The following is a 24,118-nucleotide window of genomic DNA, read 5'->3' on the forward strand; positions in this document are numbered from 1 at the left end:
CCCTCCCTGTAGCAGTGGCAGGGGACCTGCATGGGGAAAGCCCTTCCGTTTCTTTAATGGGGGGACCTTTTTCTCCTCGCCTTGGTTTATCACAGACTTAAGCATGCTCACAAGCCAGTCAAAAAGAAGACAGCATGGAGTCTCTTTCCTTCCACTCCAACACCCCTCACCACCACCCACCCCCACCTCTAAAGTGTTGAACGCTGGAGGAACCCTTCCAGAACTTTCTATGGGCTCCGATGAAACAAACATATATAAAAGCATATATAGAGAATTTTTCTTTTAAAAAAATCATAAAAGTAAGTATAGTATCTATAACAGTCTTTCCCTGTAAGTCCATAAATGTTGGTACATGTTGGCCATAGAAAAATTGGAAAGTTCATAGAAGTAAAAAGACACACAGACATCGTCACTCAGGAACCCCTTCACCTCCTTTGTCTACGTCTGGATCTGTGTCTGCCTGTTTCCTTAGTGTGGTTGTCACCAAGAAGGGGCCATCTCAGGCCTCCTGTTTGGTGCCCCACCTGCCTTTGGGGCTTGTTCCCATTCTAGGAGCTGTCGGCTGGTGACTCGGGCCTTCCTGTGGCCTGGACGCGCTGCCACGTCCAGCTGCCACTGTGGTTGGATGTGAGGCGCTGTCACCACGAACGTGCCTTCGTGCCTTCATTTTCCAACAGGGTCATCCAGGCTTGATCGGACTCATCGGACCTCCGGGTGAACAGGGTGAAAAGGGTGACCGTGGTCTCCCGGGTCCCCAGGGCTCCTCCGGCCCCAAGGGAGAACAGGTGCGTGAGATGCTGGCAAGAAGCACCTTAGAACCTGGCTCATAGGGTCCAGAGGACCGAGGCACGTTAGAGCCGGAAGGACATCCTCACGTCCATCCAGTCTAGACAGGAACAGCTCAGGGGCTGGCTCACCCAGGGGCACAGGGAGCGGGGACACGGCTGCAGTCCAGCCCCGGGGCTTGACTGGCTATGGCTAGCAGGTGCTCCCTCCTTGCCCTGGTGGCCTCAGAGGTGAAGGCCATTTCAGTGCTTCTATCTGCAAGTGTCTCTGACCCAAGTAGTTGCTCAGGACGTCACTGGCCATTCTTGGCCGTGTTTACCAGTGGAACAAGGCAGAGCGATTGCCCATTTGCATCCTCACTTCCACCCTGATCTCGAATGTGCACACCTGGTCATAGGCCTCCTGAGAACCGTTGCAGCTAACTGGAGTTTGCAGCCCCCAGCAGACCACAGCGGAGGAAACCTTGGCCCGAGTTCTGCTCCACGCTGCACTTGAGCCATTTGAAGCGGCTGCCAGCAGGCCAGGGCACAGGGTTGCATGGCCGGGGAGGAGCAACGTGTGCTGTGGGGCAGGAGAGGGGTGTCTTTGCCCCCTCCCCATGTCAGCGTGTGAACCTCCACTGCCCAAGCCAGCTGTGACAGGCTCCCATGTACCCCTGAGCTTTGCCCACCTTGGCCATCGCCTGACCTGGAAGGGGACAGGGCCTGTGAGGCAGGGAATGAAGGTTGTCAGATGGCGTCCTTGGGGACCCCTGCCTTATCCCCCCTGTTCTCCCCGTGGCATTGACCATCTTCCCACTGCCCAGTGTCCCCAGGCCACCATGGCACTCTCGGACAAGGTCACCCAGGGTGTGGTACCCCAGTGACCTTGAGAATTAGAAAGATGTCCAGAGTCCCTGCCACCCAAAGGAGAGCACCCCTCTGTGCCCTCACCCTAAACCTCTGCTGGCAGCACCGCTGACGGGAGGTGCTGGCTGACAGTCTCTGGGATTCTCACAATGACCCAAAGCTTGAGCCTGCACGACAGAGGCAAAGGGAGGCAACCTCTCCTCCTGGAGGGACACTTGCTCCTGGTACCCTCCGCCCGCTGTAGCCTAAGCCCCCGTAAGGAGTCCGTGTGGACTCAGGGTTCCAGGGGAGGAGAGCTTCAGGGTCCTGGCTGCTCGGAGGGAGGGTCAGGTCAGAGGCCACAGTCTCCAAGGATGAGGAAAGCACAGTTAGAGGCTGGACAGGATGGATGGAATAGACTGGACCCTGGGACACTCATTGTCCCTCCACAGGGGGCTTGTGCTGGTTGGGGGACCCACACTGAGAACGGAAAACAGCGAGAGGGGATGAAGCCAGGGCTGGATGTCAGAGCTATTGTTTCTGTCTTTCAAATTAGAAAATTAGAAGAGAGATCTTAACGGGAAGTCACCTCCGGGTGCCCTCTTGGTGCCAGAGAACTCCTTCAGCCGGGCCAGCAGTCCCGGACAGGGTCAGCTTCAGGGTGGGCAGCCAGGCCCAGCCAGGCCCAGCAGGGGTGGTGGCTCCTCTTTTAGTGCAGCCGGCCCCGTGTTGGAGGGCGGCCGTTAGGGAAGCGACTGACGAGAATGGAGAGACGTGGCTGCGTGGACAGCAGAGCACGTTCCTGCAATCCTTTGTCGTCCAAATGATGCTAACGGCGTTTCTCCTCCTTTGTAGGGTATCACTGGTCCTTCTGGCCCGATCGGACCCCCGGGCCCTCCCGGCTTGCCGGTGTGTATCTGGGAGCGGTGCGTGGTTCCCCGCGGTTCCTGGGAGAGCCGGGAGGCGGGATGGGCCTGGGCGTTGGGCCTCAGTGTGTGGCGGGAGAATGACGGGAAAGTCACATGAAACAGCTGGGACTGAGGACCGTAGCTGGGGCAGAGATGACAGCCCTGAGTTCATGTGTTCATTAACTCAGCACCAGGGCTCCAGGCAACAGAAGCAGGGAAGAGGGTTCGCTGGGCCCCGGTTTCGGGTTGGGGGAGGCAAAGGCAGGGGAACCCCCTCTCTGGGCATTTCAGGGAAGCTGGACAGTCCACGGTAAGAGTCCTCGGGAGGTAGGAAGGCAGTGGCTGGCTCTCCGGCCCCCCATCAGCACGAGCAGGGCCTGCTTGACCCAGCCTGGAGGAGTTGGGGTCCCATCCTCTAGGCACTCAGCCTGGGCCCCCCCCCCCATGTTGCTGGGAGACCCGCTACTCCAAAGACATCCCCCACGACCTTGAGTCTCTACTTGCCCCAACCCAGTCACCCACCACACCCCACTTGGGCTGGAGTCCATGTGGCCAAAGTGGCTCCTGGCAGTCTGATGCTGGCCCCTGCTGTGAGCTGCTGGGAGAGCGTGGAGAGGGCTCTGTGTCGGCTGTGAGGCCACAGGCCCGCTTTGCCCTCGGTCTCTGGCTGCCTGAACTGTGACTTCCTAGCAGGGGAGGGTGGGCTTGCTGCCCTGGGCCAGACAGAAGACCCTCCCTGCCTCCATGTGAGTGAGTGCCAGCCGCCCCAGCCTCCCCCACCACCCCACTCCAGGAAGTGCAAGCATGGGCCCCTGGAAGGGGGGACACCAGGCTGGGCCTGAGCGGGACTGTGGGTCCAGGGCAGGCACCCGGAGGTGAAGGGGCTGGCCGCCTGCTGATGCTCTGCCCCTCTCCACAGGGTCCTCCTGGTCCAAAAGGTGCTAAGGGCTCCTCGGTAAGTGGTGTGCACCCCAGAATCAGCCCACGCCGCTGAGGGGGAAGGATGTGTCCCCTTGGCTGGAAGCCACCCTGACCCCCTCCCTTCCCCCCGACCCATGGCGGTCCCGTCCTCTCGCTCAAGCTGCTCCTGTCTTGCTGAACTGTCTTGAGCATGTCTCCAGCCCGAGTCGTCTCAGACCGAGGCATTTGGGCTGTTGCTGCTGCCTCCCAGGAAGGACTCTGTCCCCTAAGTTCCCATCTCGGGGACGCCTAGTCCTTACATCTGGGCTGGGGAGAAAAGGGGTGTCCACACCCTCCCTGGACACGTTAGACTTTGTCCCTCCGCCTCCTCCGCACAGGTCTCTGGGGATTGTTCCAGGCACAAGGGGTGTTTAAGTCACGTCAGGCCTCAGTGCTCAGATGTGGTTCTCTTTCCTTTCTTCCCAGGGTCCAACTGGTCCGAAGGGTGAGGCAGGCCACCCAGGACCCCCTGGCCCGCCGGTGAGTGGCCCTCAAGGACGGGAGTGGGGGTGAGGGTCCTCCTGACGCTGGGGGAATGGTGGGAAGCATCTGTGCTTGTGGTGGTTCACTCTCCAGAACCGTGAAGTCTGTGTGGCATGTAGGGGGCAGGGCCTGTCCCTTGGGATGGAGCTGAGGGAAATAAGTCACCCCAGGCCACCTCTTTCTGGGAAATCTGGTTGGCCAGAGAGAGAGGGAGGGAGGAGAGAGAGAGCACGTGCATCTTTCTGTATATATGTGGGTATCTGTGCGTGTGCATGCGTGTGTGTGTGCACGCGTATGTCAGGGTGGGCCGCACTAGACGAGGCCCCAAGGTGCAGGATGGAGCCCCGTGATACGCCAAGGTGCAGTGAGTGCTCTGTGGGACGCCCCCCTGTGGTGGTGCAGCCTCTTGACTCCTGTCCTCATCCTTGACTGGGGCCTCCTGACACAGCCCCAAGGAGGGCAGTCTCCCCCATCAGCAGGTGTTATTGTGGCCCCAGTGTCTGCGCCCAGGGCTGGGCTGCAGAGGCCAGAGGAGATCTGGTCACTTTGAGTCTAACTGAGCCGCAGGCCCAGGCTGTGAGGTACTGGCACCTCTGGAGAGGCAGACAGGCAAGCGAGGCTGGGCGTTACAAGGGCTGGGCCTGAGTGGCACATGGGACATGGGTTCGAGGAGGAGGGAGGTGCTCAGTGAGGGCAAGGCGGGGCAGTGGGGATGGGTGTAGAATGTTCCGGAGGCAGGAAAGAGGGAAGAAAACCGTGCTCAGGTGGATAAGTGTCTGCAGCCCAGCACGCCCGGGCGGAGGGAGCCCTGCAGGCGCAGCCCTGGCGGTCCCTGCTCTGCTCCCGCCCCAGGCCCCATCTAGTGCCCTCCCACCCACCGCTGCCCCTCTTGCATTCAGGGCCCCCCGGGCGAGGTCATCCAGCCTCTGCCGATCCAGGCGTCCAGGACCCGGCGGAACATCGACGCCAGCCAGATGCTGGACGACGGGGACGGCGAGAACTACATGGACTACGCGGACGGCATGGAGGAGATCTTCGGCTCACTCAACTCCCTGAAGCTGGAGATCGAGCAGATGAAGCGGCCGTTGGGCACGCAGCAGAACCCCGCCCGCACCTGCAAGGACCTGCAGCTGTGCCACCCCGACTTCCCAGACGGTGGGGCAGCCGTGCCCGGGCCCTGGGGCAGACTGAGGGGCGAGGACGGGCACCCGGGCATGGTGGGAGGCCTCAGGCCGCATTGGCGTGCCTCACTCAGCTCTCCCCTCTGTCCAGTGGGGATGCAGGGGCATCTCCCCCTCGAACCTGACGGAGACATCCCCATAGGAGATGAGGAGGTCCTGGCAGGCCGGGGAAAGAGGTCAAGGCTCTGAGGTCACACAGAACTGGGTGCTAGGCTGGCCTTAGCCATTGTCCAGCACGTGACTTGCTTTACTCTGAGCCTCATGTTCCTCATCTACGATGATGATCTATAATGATAAATGGGAATAAAAACCTCTCCCTACTGGGGGACAGAGTGCAATGGGACATGCATCAGATGCTTAGCATAGCGAGCTGCTGCTGTCAGTGTCAATATCAGCATTAGACACTGTGCTTGGGAAGCACCCTTTAGACCCTGGCATGTCATAAAAACCCAGATCACTCCCATTCTCACCATGTTAAACCGAGCACTGCCCACCTATTGAAGAATAGGATCGCGTTAGCGTGCCGTTTCCCCTCTGGGAAGTATGAACGTTTCTCCTATAAGACTTGAGAGCTGTCTGGGGTTCAGGCGACTCGGACCCCAGGTGCATGAACTTCCGGGTTCGTCTGGAGCGTCTCTGTGTTTCCATGCACCCTCCAGCGGGCTGGGCCATCCCTCCCCTGTTCACCAGAGATGCGCCCCGTGCACCTCGTGCTCCAGCTGCATGCATGGTGACAAGTCTGCCCCTGTCTCTTTATGGGCCCAGCAGGAAAATCAGAATGTTATCAGATGAACCCCAGAAAGGCCACGCTGGTGGTGTCCGGCCCTGGCCGTGTGTTTTAACTGCTGAACTTAAATGTCACAGCTGCTTCTTGAACCATCCGGGGCGCAGCGCTCACGGCCCCGCCTCCCTCCCTGTCTCTTCCGTCCAGGTGAATACTGGGTGGACCCCAACCAGGGCTGCTCCCGGGATTCCTTCAAAGTGTACTGCAACTTCACGGCGGGAGGGGCGACCTGCGTCTTCCCCGACAAGAAGTCTGAGGGGGTGAGTACCGCCTGCCGCAGCTGCCTTCCTCTCATGGCGGGCCAGGCTGAGGGTGCCAGACGTTTCTCATGTGTACAGCTTTCAGGATGAACACCAGGGGTCCTGCCCAGTGGCGTATTGGTTAAATTCACGCACTTGGCCTCACCAGCCCAGGGTTTGTGGGTTCAGATCCCGGGCATGGACCTACACACCACTCATCAAGCCGTGCTGTGGTGGCATCCCATAGACAAAACAGAGGAAGGTGGGCACAAATGTTAACTCAGGGACAGTCTTCCTCAAGCAAAACAAAAAGAATGAACACCAGAAATTGGCCAGTTTCAAAATCAAGGTTTTTCCTCCAGAAGTGCACCTTCCTTAAGAAGAATGTTAAGCGGTGGGATTAGTGCAGCCTCGGGTTACGGAGGGTTGAAGGATGCTTGGCTGGTGGGTGTGTTTCCGCCTGCCACCCCCAATGCTGGCATTTCCACCTCTGCTTGGTCAGGTCCTTCCTAAAATGACTCTCTAGCTCTGCCCTCAGGCCAACCTGAAACCCCCGGAAGGACTTTTGGGGCAAATGCATCTTTGAGAAGCTTCGCCTCAGTTCTTAGCATCAGCCAGCTTCCGCGGCGCTCGCTCCTGCCTCTCCGAGTGCAGGGCGTGACGTTCAAGTCTGCCTAGTGAAGAAGTTTGGTTAGCGAGGCTCTGATTCCTTGAGATTTTGTGGAATGCCAATGTAATGTCACCTCTGCGGTCTTCCACGGGCCTGCCCTCTGTAGTGGGAGTTTCTGTGTGTGCGTGTCTGCAGATAGGCATGTGGATGGCGTGTGTGTGTGCATGGACCGGTGTGTGCTGCTTTCTCTCAAGCGTGTATGTCTGAGGCTGGGCCCACTTTGGCCCAGGGCAGGGGAGGAGGACGAGGTCTCCAATTGGGAAGATGACGGAGACTCTGGCCGCAGTGCCTCTGCATCTGCCTGGACAGACCCTCCTCCATGTTGTCTCTTCAATGGCTTCCCCTCTTGTGGCCCAAACTAAGGGCAGCCGGTTCCTGGAGGCAGCGGCCGTGTTTGCTGTGCAGGCTCAGCTCTGGCAGGCGGGAGGCAGCAGCCCGCAGCCCTCAGCTTCCTGGTGGCCGTAGTACCCAGAGGCAGCTTCCTCTGGAGGGAGAGCGGCTGTGTTCTCCGGGGCACGGTCCCCATCCCTGCATCTCACCGTCACCGTGGGGAGCTCCAGCACCCCCGTGGGCCAGAAGGCCCAGCTTTCAGGAGCAGGGGCTCCAGGCTGTCAGGGATGACTTGGGGGCCCCTGTTTTCTTTGCACGCTCTCCTAGCCTGGAATTTTAAATACTTGGTAACCTGCCTGCCCAGCTACGAACCCTTTGTGGTTCAAAAAGAAAACTCAAACTTTAAGACCCTTCCATCTGGCAGAGGCCCAGGAGGAAATTCATGTGGAAACGATACTGCTTCCCCTCCTTTTTGTCACTGTCTGTCCTCTGCAAATGGCCTCCCTGCTGAAGAATTAGCAAGACTCCCCCAGGAGCCGCAGCGGCTCCTGACAGCAGGCTGGGGCGCTGAGTGACCCCCACTGCTCCTCTCTCTTCCTCTGCACGGGTGCCAACCAGCCAGGCGGCCACGGCCTGAGAGCCTTGGGCTCAGGCCACGACTGCTCAGCCACTTGCAAGTAGAGACCCTCTGCCCGGTTGCCTGGGCACTGAACCCCTGCCTGTCGGGCAGCTGGAGGGCCAGGGGTGTGAGGCCGAGGGCTGGGGTGAGGTGAGCACCTGTCTGCACCCCTGAGCCTGTTCTCAGAGGAGGCCGCCCTCGTGTTAGCTGAGCATGGCACCAACAGTGGCAGATTCAGAAACCAAAGGGAGAGGGCCAGAGAGTCCTGAGGGGCAGGAGGCAGGCTGGACACCCTTCTCCTCCAGTGGGGCCCCTTTTTTGGCTCTCCTGCCTGAGGCCGGCTCAGAGGAGAGCCAGGGCCTAGGGACCAGAATTCAGACTTCTGCTTCCTCACTGCGGAAGACTGGGACCTGGGGCCCAAGCAGAGGCCCGCGGACGGCTGAGGCCAGGCTGGCCGCGTGGGCTCTTCCCTTCTGCTCCAGGTCTCTGCCTGCAGAAGTAAATTCACAGGCAGCCTCGGCCGGGAAAGAAGTCTCCGCTTCTGGAGCCAGTGCAGGTCTCCTAAAGGAGGGGATCATTCATTCATGCATTCACTCATTCCACAGCGTTACTGAGGCCCCACTAGGCCCACCCTTGGGAACTGCGGCCTTGACCTCTGCAGAGAGAAAACTGCAAATGGGGGCCCCCTCCCCTCCCACAGGGGGACAGACGCTGCCCCTCCCGATGATGCCTCTGCTTCGTGCTACGTCCTCAGGGAAGCCCTGGAGGGGTCTGCTACCTGGGCCACAGGACAGATGGTGCTGGCAGGGGACCCACCCTCCAGGCCACTTCTCCCAAAGAGAAAGCCACCACACACGGACACACACACCGTGTACCCCACAGCCACACCCCACACAGATACACACACAGACACACACGTCGCACACAAACACACACACGCACACCTCACCCCTCGCTGGTCCAGCCGTGTCACAGATGCTGGGTGGACCCTGGCAGGGTCTCTGGCCCACCGCATCCCCAGGTGGAGGCCATGGAGACATAGCCTCACCCCTCAGCTCAGAGGATCAGAGGAGAGGATGCCCACACGTCCTTCCCTCCGCCCATCGGTGAATGTGGGCTCTTATTATCATCATCTTCATCACACAAGATGAGCGAGCGTTCATTCATTCATTCACTCATTCACTCAAGAAGCGTGTTTCAGCATTGCTAGGTGCCAGGCACTGCGCTTGATGCCAGATATACAAAACCTGATAAGACTTACACTCGACCCTGCATGTGGAGCACGTGTGGGCACTTGGAAAGCGCGAGGGCTCCTCTCGGCCTCATCGTGTCCCATCTGCCCTGGAGGGAGCTCCTCAGCTCTCAGGGGGGAGATGGAGGCACGAAAGGCATCCGTTCCCGGTTGGCCACGTGGGCGGGGACAGCGCGTGTGCAGGACGCGGGGCGTGTCCCGAGGAGGCGGGAGAGTAACCTGTCCTTCTCTGTTTCTCTCCCTCCCCGCCTCCCCTGCTCCATGTTTAGGCCAGAATCACTTCTTGGCCCAAAGAAAACCCAGGTTCCTGGTTCAGTGAATTCAAGCGTGGTAAACTGGTAAGGCCGCCCCTGGCTTCTCTGGGATTGTCGTTTAAACCCACCCGTTTCGTATCTTCCAGAGTAAAATGGCCCGCTGGCCCAAAGAACAGCCTTCTACCTGGTATAGTCAGTACAAGCGAGGGTCCCTGGTAAGTGGCCGCTGGGCACTGCCTGCTTGCGGCACGGCCTGGCTCCTGGCTCTGCATGGGACTAATCGCCACCGTGCGCCCACCTGCTCTCGCCCCTTTGGCCAGACCGCTCCAAGGCACATGAAGCCAGACCAGCCTCGGCCCGCTCCCACCACGCCCAATGAGGGTTCCCTTCTGCCTGGGAGCAGGCGCCTGGCTCTCCATTCAGATCTAGGATGGGAGGCTTGTGCTCCGGGCGCCCAGAGCCAAGCTGGGCACTGCCAGGAACTGAGACCAAAGGCACCAGGAGCCGGAGGGTTTGTTTTGCTAAGTTCTAGCTTGCAGGTCAGATGAAATGGGTCCTGGACCACTAAACTAGTCAGATTCTTTCCAGGACCCATCGCACTAAGCCCTGAATGCACACCGGGCTGTGGGCCTCTCAGTTGCATCCATCCGCATGACTCTGTGAGTCCTTGTCTTAACTTCTGGGGAGCCAATCTGAAACAGCCCATCCCAGGAGGGGAAAGGCTTCAACGTCTCCTGAAAGAGACAAATGTGTTTTCCCGGCAGGCATGGAGCCGAGAGCCGGTTCACACTCCTTTCCGTGAGGCCACCGGCCGCTTCTGCACGGCGGAGCATTTTCCCTGAGCATCTCAGGAGTTTGAGGGGGGCCCTTTTCTGGAACAAAGTACAGAGTTCTCGTCCCCCTTCCTAACAAGTTAAAGCACTGAGCTTGTAGAACATGTCTGTGTGACAGGTGCCGTTAGAGCCCCACTTTGCTTCCTCGGATCTAGTTACCCCGCCCAACGCCCTAGAAGGAGGGCCTTCTCACTCGGAAGCCAGCTCTTGGGTCCCGTGAGTTCCCACCCAACCACCTGCCATTGGTTCCTGCCCCCCAGCCTCCCCGGGTGGGCACAGTAGCCACCTTCCCCCCAGGGACTTACGGAGTGGTGGCTGCCAGCCGGCCTTTGCCCTGTCGCACCTCTGAAGACCCCTCGTTCCTGAACCTTGACGCACTTCGTGGCTAATTATTAATACCTCACGCCCTCGATGTTGTTGATTTCCAAGTAGCTCCGGCCCTTTGCAGACCCTGGCGGTCCGCTCACTGCCTCCTTTGGAGGGACCTCCTTTGTCCTTCTGTGTGGACCTCAGGCACTGGCCTGCTTCCTCTCCTGCCGTTTCTCCTCTCCTTCACCTCTTTCTTGCTCGCCTCGGAAAAGAGCTACTGGCACACAGAAGGACCTGAGGGGGACACGCCCTCGGGGGGCCCCCATGATGGGGTGGCTTGAGCTGGATGACAAGGAGCGGGGCTGGGGGGTGCAGGGGTCAGGTGGGAAGGAGCTGGAGAGGTGGTGGGGTCCTTTCTGTGGCCGTGGTGGTGGCCGCCTGCACAGGCCCTGCCCTCTCCGGACAGCCCTTGCGTCCCCAACTCCTCATTCTGAGGAATGGGTCGCAGAGCACTCATGTTCAGCCACCAGCCCAAAGAGTCCACCTCCTACTTCTGTCCTATTCCGAAGACAGTTGCCCAAGGATAGAGGTGAAGGGGCCACCCAGGGGAAGTGTCACCTTATCTTTTGACTTTTCCCACTGTGTTATTGCCAATGCTCTGTGACTGTCATGAGTGAACAGGATGCAGATGCAAGTCCCTCCTCGAAGAAATAGGCTCTTTATCTGGGCTGGGCTGCCCTGGATGTGCCCCGTTAAGATAATACTGCACACACCTCTCCCACCGGAAGGACAGGGTCACACGGTGGGACTCTGGGATTCCAGCACAGGGCACGGGGCTCGGCCCTACTGGGCCCTCCTACCACCCCCTCAGCACTGGGGGCTTCAGGTCCTTCTGTGTCCAGCGCCGCCCACTGGCCTCTCCCCGTGCATGCGTCCTTTCTCGAGTCAGTCAAGTTTCCTCCCAGAAGGAGCACCTGATGGTCCAGACTGCCGGTTGGTATTCAATCTTTCTCCTCAAGGTCCAACTGTAAGGTTTCCGGTCACTGCGTGGAGAGCTGGAGTTGGCCGGTGGCTGTGTGCTCTCCCTGCCCTGGTGGGAAGGGACATGCCCCCGGGCCGGACCCACCACCTTCAGCTGTCTTTAATTATATATACAAAAATACGTGGGCGATCTCACTTTAGTTGTCCTTCGTGTGTTCAGACGGCTCTTTGGGGCGGGCTGGGGGCAGCTGTGGAGCTGCGCAGGGCGGGGAACCGCTGGTCTCAGACCCTGACGTCGTCTGCTCCATCGTCCGGCACAGAAACACGCCTGGCCACCCTTGCTCAGCCAGCGTCTGTCTGCGAGGAGAGCCTGGCTCCCTGGCCGAGAGGAATCCAGGGCAGGGAGGGAAAGACGTCTATGTCTTAGTTAAGAAGTGTCCGTGTCCCTGTCAGTGTCCACTGGTTCAGCAAGCTGGGGTTTGCAAAAGAGACGCAGAAGCTGCGACTCGTCTCTCTGGACGCCCCGCCCCAGCCCCGCACCTGGCTGAGCCGAATAGCCCAGTTTGGGGATGTCCAGCTGGTGACTCTGGAGCAATCCCGTGAGACCCAGCACACCATCGTTCCCGGATGCCTTGCCCTGGGTCTGCTGCCAGAGAGCGAGGCCTTTCAGCGATGGCCGTGTCGCCAGAGCGCCCGGCGTGGGCCAGGCGAGCCCCCAGGCCACAGCTGGACTTGCTCTGCTCTCCCCTGAATTCCGTGCCTGGGAACAGGCAGGAATGGCCCTTCCTGAGGGCCATCCCATGGCTCCCTGTGCTTCCAGGAAGGTGCCCAGTCATGCCAGCCCTCTGGCTCTTGGCCCTGTGGCCTGTGACCCTCCCTCAGGCTGGCCTTCCTTCCTGCTGGTCCGGCCCCGCACGCCTCGCTCCCAACTGGCCCGAGTTACTCTCCGAGGCCTCCTGCCCTCTCTCCCCTTCTCGTGGGCTCCCTGGCCAGGGCCTTGTACACACAAGCGCTCAGCTGATGGTTTTCATTTCATAATCTAATGAGTGCCTTCCTTTTACCAGCCTTGGGGCACAATGACAGGGACATACATGCCAGGCCTCTACCTTCAGGGTGCTCACGGTCCAGGGAGGGCTGCCGACCAGGCACCTATAACCCAGGGGTCCAGTGCTGGTGTGGAGGAACTTACAGCCTGGTAGGGAAAATGGGCACTGAGCCAAGCCAAGATGGGCAAGGGCAGCTAACCCAGGCAGGCTTCCTGGAGGAGGAGGCACATGAGCTGAGCCCTGGAGTATGAGTAGGGGCCAGCCAGGCAAAGAGGAGTGGGAGGGTTGTTTAGGTCCCTGAAAGAAATGAGGGGTGGTTCACTCCATCCCAGAGAGCCCCCAACAAAGCCAGTGCACACTGGCTTCGGGGGACCAGGCATGCGGCGTGCTTCCAGGTGGTGCCCCGGGCGAGGCTCACCCTCCAGAGGAGACGGTGTGTGGGTGAAGCTTGTGAAGCCCAGGCCCTGAGGATGGGGGTCTTTGTGGCTGTGGTGTGTCCCTTCACTGCTGAGCGCCCCCTCTGTGCCCTGCAGCTCTCCTATGTGGACGCGGAGGGCAACCCGGTGGGTGTGGTCCAGATGACCTTCCTGCGGCTGCTGAGCGCCTCTGCACACCAGAACATCACCTACAACTGCTACCAGTCGGTCGCCTGGCAGGACGCCGCCACGGGCAGCTACGACAAGGCCATGCGCTTCCTGGGCTCCAACGACGAGGAGATGTCCTTTGACAACAGCCCCTACATCCGTGCCCTGGTGGACGGCTGTGCTGTGAGTGTCCGCGGCCGCGCTTGCCCCTCCTGGGCTGCATTCACGCAGTCAACATGAGTTTACTGGGCACCTGCGATGTGCCAGGCCCCGAGCCGCATGGAGGATGTGGTGAGGGCCCCAGACGAGGTGGGCTGCCAGGCTGGCCCCTCACAGAGCACAGCCGACTTGGGCAGCCCCACGCCTGCCAGAGACGTGGAATACCCGAGCACGGCCGGAGCTCCAGGGCCTCCCCGTGCGGCTGTGGGTGAGGAAGGGAAAGCTGAGACCTGACCGGAAAGGAGCCTGGGCCCATGACCCCTCCCTGCTGTGCCGTGGGTCAAACACGGAAGGCCTCTGGTGGGTCCAGCTCGGACTTCGAGACCCCCTCCCTTAGACGGGTCTCTCCTGGGAATGGCCAGGACTGAGCTGGGATCAGCTCCTAGGACATGGCTCTGCCAACTCAGGGTGACAGCAGCCACTGACCCCCAGGACAGCCCCACCCAGTTAGGTCATCTCCTTGGACCCCATGCTCCCCCCACCCACCTCCCCCACCCGCCAGGGGCAGTTTTGTTCCAGGCCCGAGAGGCTTGCCCAGGCCACACTGTGAGCCGGGGCTGGAGTTGTGTTCACTCTTTGGCCCCTTGGCCCCCCGTATGCTTGCCCTCCTCTGCTCCCCACCATGTGGCCCCCAGATTGAGGCCTGGGCCCTCAGCCGAAGGTCGGCCCCTCGGGACTGCACCCCCGGGGGCTGCCATCTGCTCTGGGCAGCACACAGGTCTGAGCTGTGTCCTCTTGTCCTGGGAGATGTTTGGGGCGCAGCTGTGCACAGGGGCCCCATCCCGTTAAAATCCTCTGACGTGTCCCTCGTGTGACCTTTTAGAGGTTGGAGGTGGGCAGAGGTCACCAAGAAGGACTGCCCCTGTGGGTCTTACTGTCGAATCCCGATGTCCAACCCCCGTTCTCTTCACCACGTGTCCTTCGGAGACCTGCCCGTGGACCCCGCCCTGGCGAGCTCCTCGGGGACAGGGCGAGTGTGGGCTCCACCCCTTGCTCGGTGTCCAAGGTTGGCCCTGCGTGGTGCCTCCCTCTAGGCCGGCACCTGGGGATGCCCCGCTCTGGAAGGCACTATGCCGGTCATCTCCTGGGTCGGGAAGCTTTTCCGTACCTCCCTGCTCCAGACAGGGCCCCTCCCGTGGATGTCCGGTTGGAGTGACCACCTGTGGTCCCTTCCACCAGTCGTCTCCCGCCCTCTTTGAACAGAGTACCCAGGGCATTTGTCAGAGCTGGCCACAGTGTGTCCCAGGCCGGGGAGAGGCGTCCCTGAGCTCTGAGCCGCCCCCGTGTGCGTGCGAGGAGCCAGCGCTCCTGCCTGTGGGTTGTTGTCCCTGCCTCAGGCTGCCTGCTTTGCTTGTCGCTGCTCCTATCCTGTCAACCGCGTGTGGGATTTGAGGATTTCCCAGTGTCTGCTGAGATGGTCTGGCCCCATTTGGACCGGGCCAGAGTGGCCTGAGGTGGTTCTGCAGGGCAGGCTGGTCAGGCAGGGAAGCCAGAGGGTGGTGCTGACCCACAGGCCTGGGAGCAGGACTCGGGGGGGCCCAGGTTCAAATCTTGCCTCCTCCCCTCCCTGGGGCCAGGACTCCCTTTAGCCCTGGGAAGCCCCGTTCCTTTTTCCCACAAAAGGATCTGGTCATAACCCCAAGGGTTACTTTGGGGGTGAGGGTGAGTGTGTGCGGGCAGGTGGGAGGCCCGGGCCCGGTGAGCAGCCTTCACGGGAACACCCTGCTTTCTTCCTGCTTCCGTGGCCCCGAGAACCATGTGGTCCACACTGCAGGTCCGCCCTGGATGTGCAGAACTTGTCCTTCTCTAAGGTCAGAGGGATCCGGTTCCCTGGGGAAAGGGATCCAGAAACATCAGGGGAGCCTCAGCCATCCAGCATCTGTTCGTGTTCCTGACATGAACCCCGAGCTGCTTCCAGAAGGTCGTGAGGCAGCCTGTAAAATTATCGCTTCATCTCTCTCTGCCTCCCCCAAGCGAAGATAATAATAGCACCCGCTTCACAGGGTGGTTCCCGGAGCACATCCAGTCTTGCCTAAAAAAAGCTCAGAATTGTGTTCAGCCCACCATAAGCCCTGAAAGAATTTCCAGCTCCTGTGAGTATTTTGAGACAGCACGGGCCCACCAGCACATGGCAGCAAAGGTGGAGACGTGACGAGAGATGAGGAATCCTGTAAAGGAGAGGCAGGACCTGGGGGACACAATTTTGATTTTGGCTTTGAGCTTCCTGGCTTCCATGGCAGAAAGGGAAACACTTGGGTTGGCCCAGTATATGTGTGTCATTTGGTAAAGGGAGCAGACTGGTTTTCCAGAAGAGGGCACCGTTCTCTGGATGAGAATGCTGGAAAAATGTATCTTGTGGAGGACCCTCAGAGGTTAAAGGGCAGGCCACCCCGGCCCCCCCTAATCCAGCTCAGACGGCTCCACCCCTCGTAAGAGCTTCCTGGGAAGATCCAGGTGTTTCCATCCGTAGCCTCTTGAAGCCCCCTCCCCTGCTCCTTTCAGCGGCAAAGCTGGAGCCCCCGGAAGCTCCCAGCACTGCTGTCTAACTCAGAGCTCGACTTCCTGGCTCTGCCTGAATCCTGGTCAAGGTCAAGCTCAAATCCTCCTTAATTCCACAATCAGAAAGTCTGTTCCTCTGGCCCCGTGTCTTCTGGGGATGAGGGTGTGCTGTTTGCCTGTGGCAGCACAGCCGTTGGTGGGGCAGGTCTCTGGGGCGTCACACGACATCGTCCTCCGCCATGCACCAAAAACCACTGAGCATTCCCCGCTTCCAGGACAGAACTGCTCATCTGGGTCTGCACTTTGTTTTGTGGATGCCGAATCTGAGGCCTGGAGAGGCCTGGTGACTTGCCCGAGGGCCTCAGGGTTTGGCAAAGCTGAGTCTCCTAATTCTCACCCTGGGGTCCCTTCCTGGCACAGCTGCACCTTGAATGCCCCCATTGACCGGGAGCTCACTACCTCCTGAGACAGCCCAGGCTATGGTTGCAAAGTCTCGGTGTTAGGAAGCTCTTCTGAGAATGGAGCTAAGATCTGCTTGCCCACAACTCCCACCTGTCGCTCCTCGTTCCGCTCCCTCAAGTCATGTGCTGAAAACCTGGTTCTTGACCAGAGTGTCTCAGCCTTTGGGGCCAGATCATTCTTCGGTGTGTGTGGGGTTGGGGTGGGGGAGTCGTGGGCATTGTAGAATATTGAGCAGCGTCTCCAACCTCAACCCACTAGATGCCAGGGGAACCCGCTCCGCCCAGTCGTGGCAACCAGAGATGCCTCCAGACATTGCCACATGCCCCCTGGGGGACAGAATCGTCCCCGATGGGGAACTGCGTTCTACAGAAAGGACAGCGGTTTGAAGGAGCTCCCGCAGCTTCCTCTCCCCCACAGAGCCAGGGAAGCCAGGCCACAGGCCAGGAGGATCCTGCGGCCAGGAGCCCTGGAGCTGAGCTCCCAATGCAGTTATGATCCAAACCACAGTCTTCTCTGTTAGGAAAGTCGCCAGTGCAAGTTTAGGCAGCTGCCCAACACTGTAGGGAAGCAAGTGCCTGGGCCCCGCAGCGGTCATCGCTAAGCTCCGGGATCGTCCTCCAGGCATCTCCAGGCAGTGGCAAGACTTAGGATCATGGGAATATCCAGACTGGATGCTGGCCAGGGAAGGGGAGGGAGCTCTCTCTCCAGACACATTTACTTCCAGAAAGAAAAGATGTTGTCTTTAAAAAAGTGGAGAGAGAATGGCTCCAGACAGAATAACACAGTTTACGAGGAACTTGGCTGTGCAGGCGGACTGGGGAGGGCATTTGAGTGGAGGACCGGGCGGGCAGGACACGGAGGTGGGTTTAGGGGCTGCTGGGGAGCGGCGTGAAGCGAGGCTGGCCTGGAGGGCCCAGCGCTCTGCTCACCCCAAAACCCCGAAAAGCTCAGCCACGACTTAAAAGGTCACAGCCCTGCCATGTAATTATGCAGGAGGCCCTGATGCCCCCCCAGAACATGTGGCCTGCCTCAGCCCCCCAAGGCCTGCTGGATTCATATAGTCATGAGGGCCCAAGAAATTGGGATTCAGACACAGAGCATCGTGTGGTTGTGTAGCTGATGGTGGGGCTGCCAGGTGGGGCCCGGCCCTGCAGAGAGACACAAATCACCAGGCAGGAAGCCCAAGGGGCCACGCCACATGAATCCCATGGCTTGTGCAGCTTTGTGCCCCACCCCAGGTGCCATTGCTGGCTGGTAGTGGTTCTCGATGCCCTGGAATGACGGGGTGGCAGAGCGGCCTGCGCACATGGCACCCTGCTTACGTTCACCCCTCTCTGAGCACCCTGCTAGTTGAGCGCTGGGCCCTTCAGTCTGGGAGGAATCACCCTGCCGGCTCGGCAAACGCCGCCATCCCTTGGATGAGGGAAAGAGGAGGACGCTGGCCGGGGTTTCGGACTCCGACTTCTCGCTTTGTCCTCCCGTGATGGAGAGAGAGAGCTGGCTTCCCGGCCGCATCTCATCAAGGCCGGGATCCCGTTATCGAGGCTCCACCCTCGGGAACTGATAGCCTCCTGAAGGCCCGGCCTCCTAAGACCCTCACACTGGGGATGGGACTTAAGTATCTGGATTTGGGGGGACACAAACATTTAGCACCAGCAGGGCATCATGACGCCGCCGGCTGCTGTGGTCCGAGTGCCGGCCAGGGCCGGGAGGTCCCCCTCAGTGGGACGCTTGTGGGGCTCTGCCTCACCTCCTGGCCCTTCCAGAGGTGGCTTCTCCAGAGGAGAGATCCCGGGGGCAGAGGGGGCTCAGGACAGAAGCCACATATCACAGCCTAATTTCTGAAGTGGCACAGTGCCCCTCTGCCCACTCCTGTTGGCCACAACCCTGTGCAGGGAGGGAGGGGACCACCCCCGTGTGATCCCGAGAGGCGGGGTCCCCGGGCCTTCGTGGAGACAGCCCCAGACAGTGGAGGTCACCTCACCAAAGCTCAGCTCACCGAGAGCTTCTCACAGGCCGTGTGAGGCTCCCGGTGCTTCTTGGGATCCTCCAGGTGGTCTTCCGGCCTCCTGAGAGGGACGCTCTGACCCCGCTCTGCAGGAGGGGAGGTGCTGCTCTTGGTCCTCCTGTCTCCAGGGATCCGGTGGTGGAGGGAGACCCTTCCTGGGGCGGGATCCCGCTCAGAGCACGGCTTGGGTCTCTGGTGAGGGAGGGAAAGCCGCTCGTCCAGGACAGGCAGCAGGTGGGCATCTGCCACGGTTCACGGCCACCGACATCAGAGACCCTCCTCTAGGGGGGAGTTGGGGGGTGGGGCTGGTTTAATCTCACATGCAAAAGTGTCCTGAACACTCAGAGCCGAGGTTGGGTGGCTTTCCAGACCCGGGCAATCTTGCACGTTCACTTTCCGTATTCCGGGAGACGTGGCCCGGCAGGGGAGGGAGGCCGCCTCTCCGGGACAGCTCTGGCACCTTTCTGAGACCCACTCTCCTAGTTGGTAAGGCAGGCTTGCATTCTGCCCCCGGGGGTGAGCTGAGGGCGAAAGGAGATGCTAGTGGGGATGGAACACATGGTCTGAGCAGAGCAGGGGTGCTGACTCCTCCAGCGGCCACTCCTTCACTGTGCTATCCCTTGCCCTCCGTACCTCAGTTTACCCAGGACTCCTCGGGAGCAGATGGTGGGTAAGAGTCCCTTCTGTTCTCACACTTGTGAACGTGGAATCCTCTTACGTCTGAGTGTGACTCAGTCTGCTGATTGCCAAGGGCAGGCCAGCAGCCCGCTGTTGCTGTCTTGGAATTCTTAATTTTTGCACAAGAAGCCCCTGATTCAGACATTTCGGTGGAGCCCACAGTCCTGGCGGGGCTGCTTTGGGCAAATCCCTGTGGTTAAGATGGGAGGTGTCCCAGCTGGCAGGGGAGGAGGTGGGCTCGAATGGGCTGCGGCCCCTCCGTCTCAGCCCACTGTGGGAGGATGGAACGGGACATCACGGCAGGAAGCTGCGTGCTCTGGTCTGTCACATCTCCTCCTCCCACCGGCCCGAAAGAAGGGGGCAAACCGGTTGCCTTTGTGGGTTGCCCTGCCGTGGGGGGCGGTGTGCTTGGTGATCAGCTACCCCGAGAGGCCCTCGCCCCCGTTCTGACCCATGTCTGCCTCTCTCCCCTTCACAGACAAGGAAAGGGTATCAGAAGACCGTTCTGGAAATCGACACTCCCAAGGTGGAGCAAGTGCCCATCGTGGACATCATGTTCAACGACTTCGGTGAAGCATCACAGAAATTCGGATTCGAAGTGGGGCCGGCTTGCTTCCTGGGCTAGGAGCCGCGAGCCCGGCCCCCAAGAGCAACCTCGTGACCTCAGCGCGCCGTCTGTGGGTGTCCTGGACAGTGAAGGCCCCTCGTCCCTCCCCCGCCCTCGTCTGCGCCTCGGCACCGTGCCGTGCCAGACCCCCAACCCAGAGAGAGCAAAGGGAACGAGCCGTGTCCCCCACCCCGGAGCCGAATCACATGACCTAGACGTCCCACAGCCGCGGGGCCGGAATGCCACCACCCCCGTTCCGTCTACACCACACTCCACAGGGAAGGAACGGGGCCCACACTTCTTGCCACGGAGCTCGCCAGCCGCGTTCGTGGAGAGTTCGCAGGGCGGGGGTGGGGCTGCAATATTGAGAGATCATTTTTCTTTAATTCAACTTGAAGATGTGTATTTCCCCTGACCTTCAAAAATGTTCTGAGTCAAGCCTTGTAAAGGTCATCCCCGCCCTGCCAGAGCCTCGTTCTCAACATCCATTCGCAGGCCCAATGTCGCTCTGCATGTGCCTTTCCGATGGATTAAAGGTGCTTTTGTTTTGTGAGTTTTAAGTAAATATTTGTATTGTATTGTCATAAATGTTCAGTGTCCCTGACTTTCAATCATGCATGTCAACCCAGCCTCAGTCCCACCGGGAGAATGGGATGTGGCGTCCATTCTGGGATGCGGTCCAGTTCTGGCTAGAAAGGGGAAGCCCCGCTGCCACCCTGCTCAAGAATGTGCAACAAATTGGAAATTTACCCAGGGCAGCAAGAATTCACGCCGCCCCTGAAGAAGCAGGTTCCAGTGCCCTCTTACAGACAATTTTTTGATTAGCTCTGGATTTTTTTTTTTTAATGTGGAGGAAAAAAAGGATCTTATACTTTGCCTTTTCTACATGCACTTAGATGAAAACACAGGCTTAAATCAATTTTAATTGCTTCCTTTTTCCATTTTTCTTCCTGCAGAGCCTGATGGGAGAATGTCCAGGGCAGGGAAACCACATTTTCTGTAGACGATAATTAAATGAAAATTGGTGCTTATTTTTACACTTCTCTTTTGTGGTGCTATCTGTTTTAAGATCTCCTTGAAGGCGACACTGGGGGTACCTGGCCGTGCCTCATTCTCCCACCTTTCTCGATCCAGGTTTTTGCCAAGGACGTTAAGATAAATGCACGTCGCCTTCCTTCCCACTGGCCCGCTCGCTCTTGCACCCCTAGATCGCAGCGAGGCCGCCTCGAAGCCTGTTAGCAGTATTAGGGCGCACTTCTGTGATTTGAAAACACACACGCAAAGTACAAAGACGCTTCCCACATTGTCCACGGTGTGACGATGGCAGGTTGTATTCGGTGGCTGAATGTCTGTGGTGCTAATTTCTGTGTTTGTTCCAAGAACTGAACTGAGGCCGCGTGTGCTGTCTCTGCTGGGCTCCTTTGACGCGGCCTCGGCAGACAGAGAAATGTGCAATGAACTCTGGGCCTCTCGGGCCTACCAGCAGCACTTCCTTCCCAGGTCAACAATTTGGATTTCCATCCGCCAACATCCTGGGCTCGGGTCTCAGCCGCCCCGGAGCTGAGGGCCAGCGCGGCTCCGTCTGGGTGTCATTCCTTCTCCTTGAGCAATGGCGAGGGGATGCCCTCCGTGGGCGGAGGACCAGAGGGGCCGACAAGGAAAGGCCAACCCTTTACTGTGAAAAGCTGCCCCGGTCGATGCCCTTTCCTTCCACGATGGGAGAAGTAAGTTGGGCCCCCCACGGCCCTCGGGAGGAGCTGTGACAAGTCACAGTTCTGGTGCTGTCCTCCACCCGCCCCACCCCATTGGAACGTTGTTCCAGCTTAAGAAACCACAGCAAAGCAACCCAGGAGCGACAAACACCACCCACAAGGATTTCCCAAATTCCCGTGGAAATTGTATCTCGTTCTTGCCAAAGAAAAGTCTGGCTTCGAGACTCTCTCCAGCCAGGATGCCAGCGTGCGCCAACGACTTCCACCTTCATCTCTTCAAAAGAAAAGCCATATCCGGGGATGGCCCGGGTGCCCTGTGGGCTTTGTCTAGGTCATGTGATTCTGTTTTGATTTCTCACCCCTCCTGAGTTCTCCTCCTCTTCTGTCTTCTTCCTCCGTTGGTCCCTTCAAAGCTGTTGCAATTTGTACTGAAGTCAAAACGTGTCCCGTTCTCCCCAGACCACTTAGCTACGGTATATTTGCAATAAAATTACTTCTTATATTTGCAGAAATTCTTTTGGCGTAATTTTATTTTTTCCTCCTAATAGATATAATTGGACACATGTTGAAAGGAAAGAAAAAGAAAACAGGAAACAGAAAACCTGTGATAAAAAGATTCTAGGACATTAGGCCCTTCAAAAGAGAATGTCAGATGACCCCTTGTACATTTCCTAAAAGTCCAATAGACACATTCATAAGTTTTAACTGTAATGCCCAGGAAAGGGTGTTTTAAAATATTTTAAACCTGTGTAACAGAGGAATAATTGTAATAGTTTTTCAATAAATCGAGTTTACTGTTTCCACCGTAAACAGATGTGATTGGCTGTCTTCTTAAGTGTGACCAGGGCCTTCCCCTGCATTAAACCCCTGTGTGACCCCAATCACAGGACAGTAGAAGCTCCCCAAATCCTGGTGGTGGTCACAGACAGAGGAAGGATGGCATTGCCCGGGCTGCCCTCCCAGGGAGGCCTTCCCTGGGCAGCAGTGGTGGCGGGCAGACCTGCCGGTGGACAGAGCTGTTCCCTGGGGTGGCGTCAGGATGTGGTCAGGCACCAGCCTGAGGGGCCTCCTGGACGAGTTCCCATGACTCTTGGGCTTCCAGACCTTGACAGTGTGTGGGCCTCGCTCTCACCCTGGCAGTGGGTGCCCCGGGGCAGCATGTCCCCGAGGCTCTCCCACTCTGGGGTCCAGCTGTATAAGGGGTGGTACTTCGAGGCCCCTTGGGGAGCTGGGTGGGATGTGGGGCTCGTCCCAGCCGACGACCCTGAGCAGAAGTGACGCGTGCCTCTTCTGGTCTGAAGTAGTGGTTCCCTCTCCGATGTCACCAGCCACATCTCAGCGAGCAGCTGCATCCCCAGCAGACTCCTGCAGGGGGTCCCCAGCCAACCTGCCATGAACTTGGATGTGGCACGAGTCAGAAACACATTTTTGTTTCTTTAAGCCACTGATTTCAGGGTTGGTTGTCATTGCAGCAAAACCTAGACCAGTGGTTTTCCAAGTGTGGTCCTTGGACCAGCAGCAACAGCCTGACCTTAATGAAATGCAAATTCCTGGGCCCCGCTGCAGGCCTGCTGAGTCAGACACTCGGGGAGGCGGGGAGTCTGTGTTTTGACAAGGCCTCTAGGTGGTTGCGATGCCGGTGCGGGTTCCAGATCCACTGGCCTCGGGGATGCTCAGGCAGCTGGGACAGTGCAACTGAAAGCGGGAACTGCTTTCACAACAGCAAAGACACGAGCGTCGGCAGTGTTGGCAACGCCACCGAGGCCGGACGGTGGAAGCTGGCGCTGTCATCAGGATGGAAGGCTCCCTGTCACCAGGGACAAAGCATTTGGTCAGATTGTCGTCTGCCCTCTGTGGGGGCTTGCAGACAGGCTGTGAACTGACCACGGGGAGCCCTGGGGAAGAGGTCGGAACTGGAAGGACGTGAGGCAGGCCGGCTGCTCCTGACTGTGCTCGGCAAGGTGCTGCAGGAAAGAGAAGCCCTGGAAGTGACTGGCCAGGAATCAAAGGAAACTGAGCCACAGATGCCAGGACTTTCAGGGCTGGAAGGGACGACCATTTCTCAACATCGACAGTTAAAGATGACGTTGAGAGATGCTTTGAGGGACAAATGCCAATCAAAGCTCAGCCATCGCTGGTGTGAGCAGCACATCCATTGCTTAAACCTTGGCACAGATCACAGCGGTGCCTAATAAATGCTTAGCAAATGGACACTCAAGATGTGGCTCTCCCATCAAAGCTGGACAGGTCTGACGGCGGCTGCTGTGAAATCAGGAGGGAGAGAGAGAGGCAGGCTGGAGGGTGAGAGCCGTGGGCCTGAGCTGCTGGCACAGGGAGCTGGCTGAAATCCAGCGGGCGGAAGGCTGCTGACCTTTCTGAGAGAGGCGTCCTGCAGAGCGAGCTGCCAGCCGGGCCTGAAGGAGTCGGTGACCCTCAGGCCCTGGAACCGCTCCAGGAGCAGTACCCCATGGGTGTGGGCAGGGAGGCTGGGAAGAGGAGAGGCCGGCCTCCACCTCCTTGGAGGCAGGTGCTGTGAACTCAGCCTCAAAGGTGAGCAGACCGAGCCCCAGGAAAAGGGCGGAGGAGAGTAGCCATTGAGACCAGGGGCTCCTGAGTGAGACCCACCCGGGAGAGTCCCACGTCTTCTTAGTGGGGAGCGGGGGGAGGGGCAGTGTCAGCGCTGGGGCTCTTCCCCTGGGAGAAGGCCTCCTGTAGGAAGCATACTCCCCTGTCTGCCTTCCTTGCCCCGACCTCCCATTCTCGAAGGTTCTGCTACCAAGCAGTCATTCATTCACTCAGCCTTTGATGACAATTTGTTGACTGCCTTCTCTGTGCCAGGCACTGCCACCCAATAAAGGGGTGACAAGGACCTCAAATAGAATGATTT

At 59.0% G+C, this 24,118-nt stretch overlaps 1 protein-coding gene across 3 annotated transcripts in view; it reads left to right on the top strand.

Annotated features, from left to right (window-relative positions):
- The window catches only part of COL5A1 (collagen type V alpha 1 chain), a 169,062-nt gene extending 147,021 nt beyond the window's left edge, over positions 1–22,041 (top strand). For 2 of the 3 annotated variants that reach the window (XM_046652521.1, XM_046652540.1), the window contains exons 58-66: positions 678–785; positions 2,469–2,522; positions 3,441–3,476; positions 3,908–3,961; positions 4,864–5,119; positions 6,077–6,189; positions 9,309–9,377; positions 12,996–13,229; positions 19,391–22,041. In XM_046652521.1, the coding sequence (XP_046508477.1) occupies positions 678–785; positions 2,469–2,522; positions 3,441–3,476; positions 3,908–3,961; positions 4,864–5,119; positions 6,077–6,189; positions 9,309–9,377; positions 12,996–13,229; positions 19,391–19,537 (1,071 nt within the window). In that variant the 3' untranslated portion in view covers positions 19,538–22,041. Of the gene's footprint in view, positions 1–677; positions 786–2,468; positions 2,523–3,440; positions 3,477–3,907; positions 3,962–4,863; positions 5,120–6,076; positions 6,190–9,308; positions 9,378–9,439; positions 9,509–12,995; positions 13,230–19,390 lie in introns of all 3 variants that reach the window. The other variant, XM_046652530.1, reaches the window with a different exon arrangement.
- Positions 22,042–24,118: the final 2,077 nt, after the last annotated feature.

This window comes from Equus quagga, chromosome 1 (genome assembly GCF_021613505.1).
Source record: "Equus quagga isolate Etosha38 chromosome 1, UCLA_HA_Equagga_1.0, whole genome shotgun sequence".
Taxonomy (NCBI): Eukaryota; Metazoa; Chordata; class Mammalia; order Perissodactyla; family Equidae; genus Equus; species Equus quagga.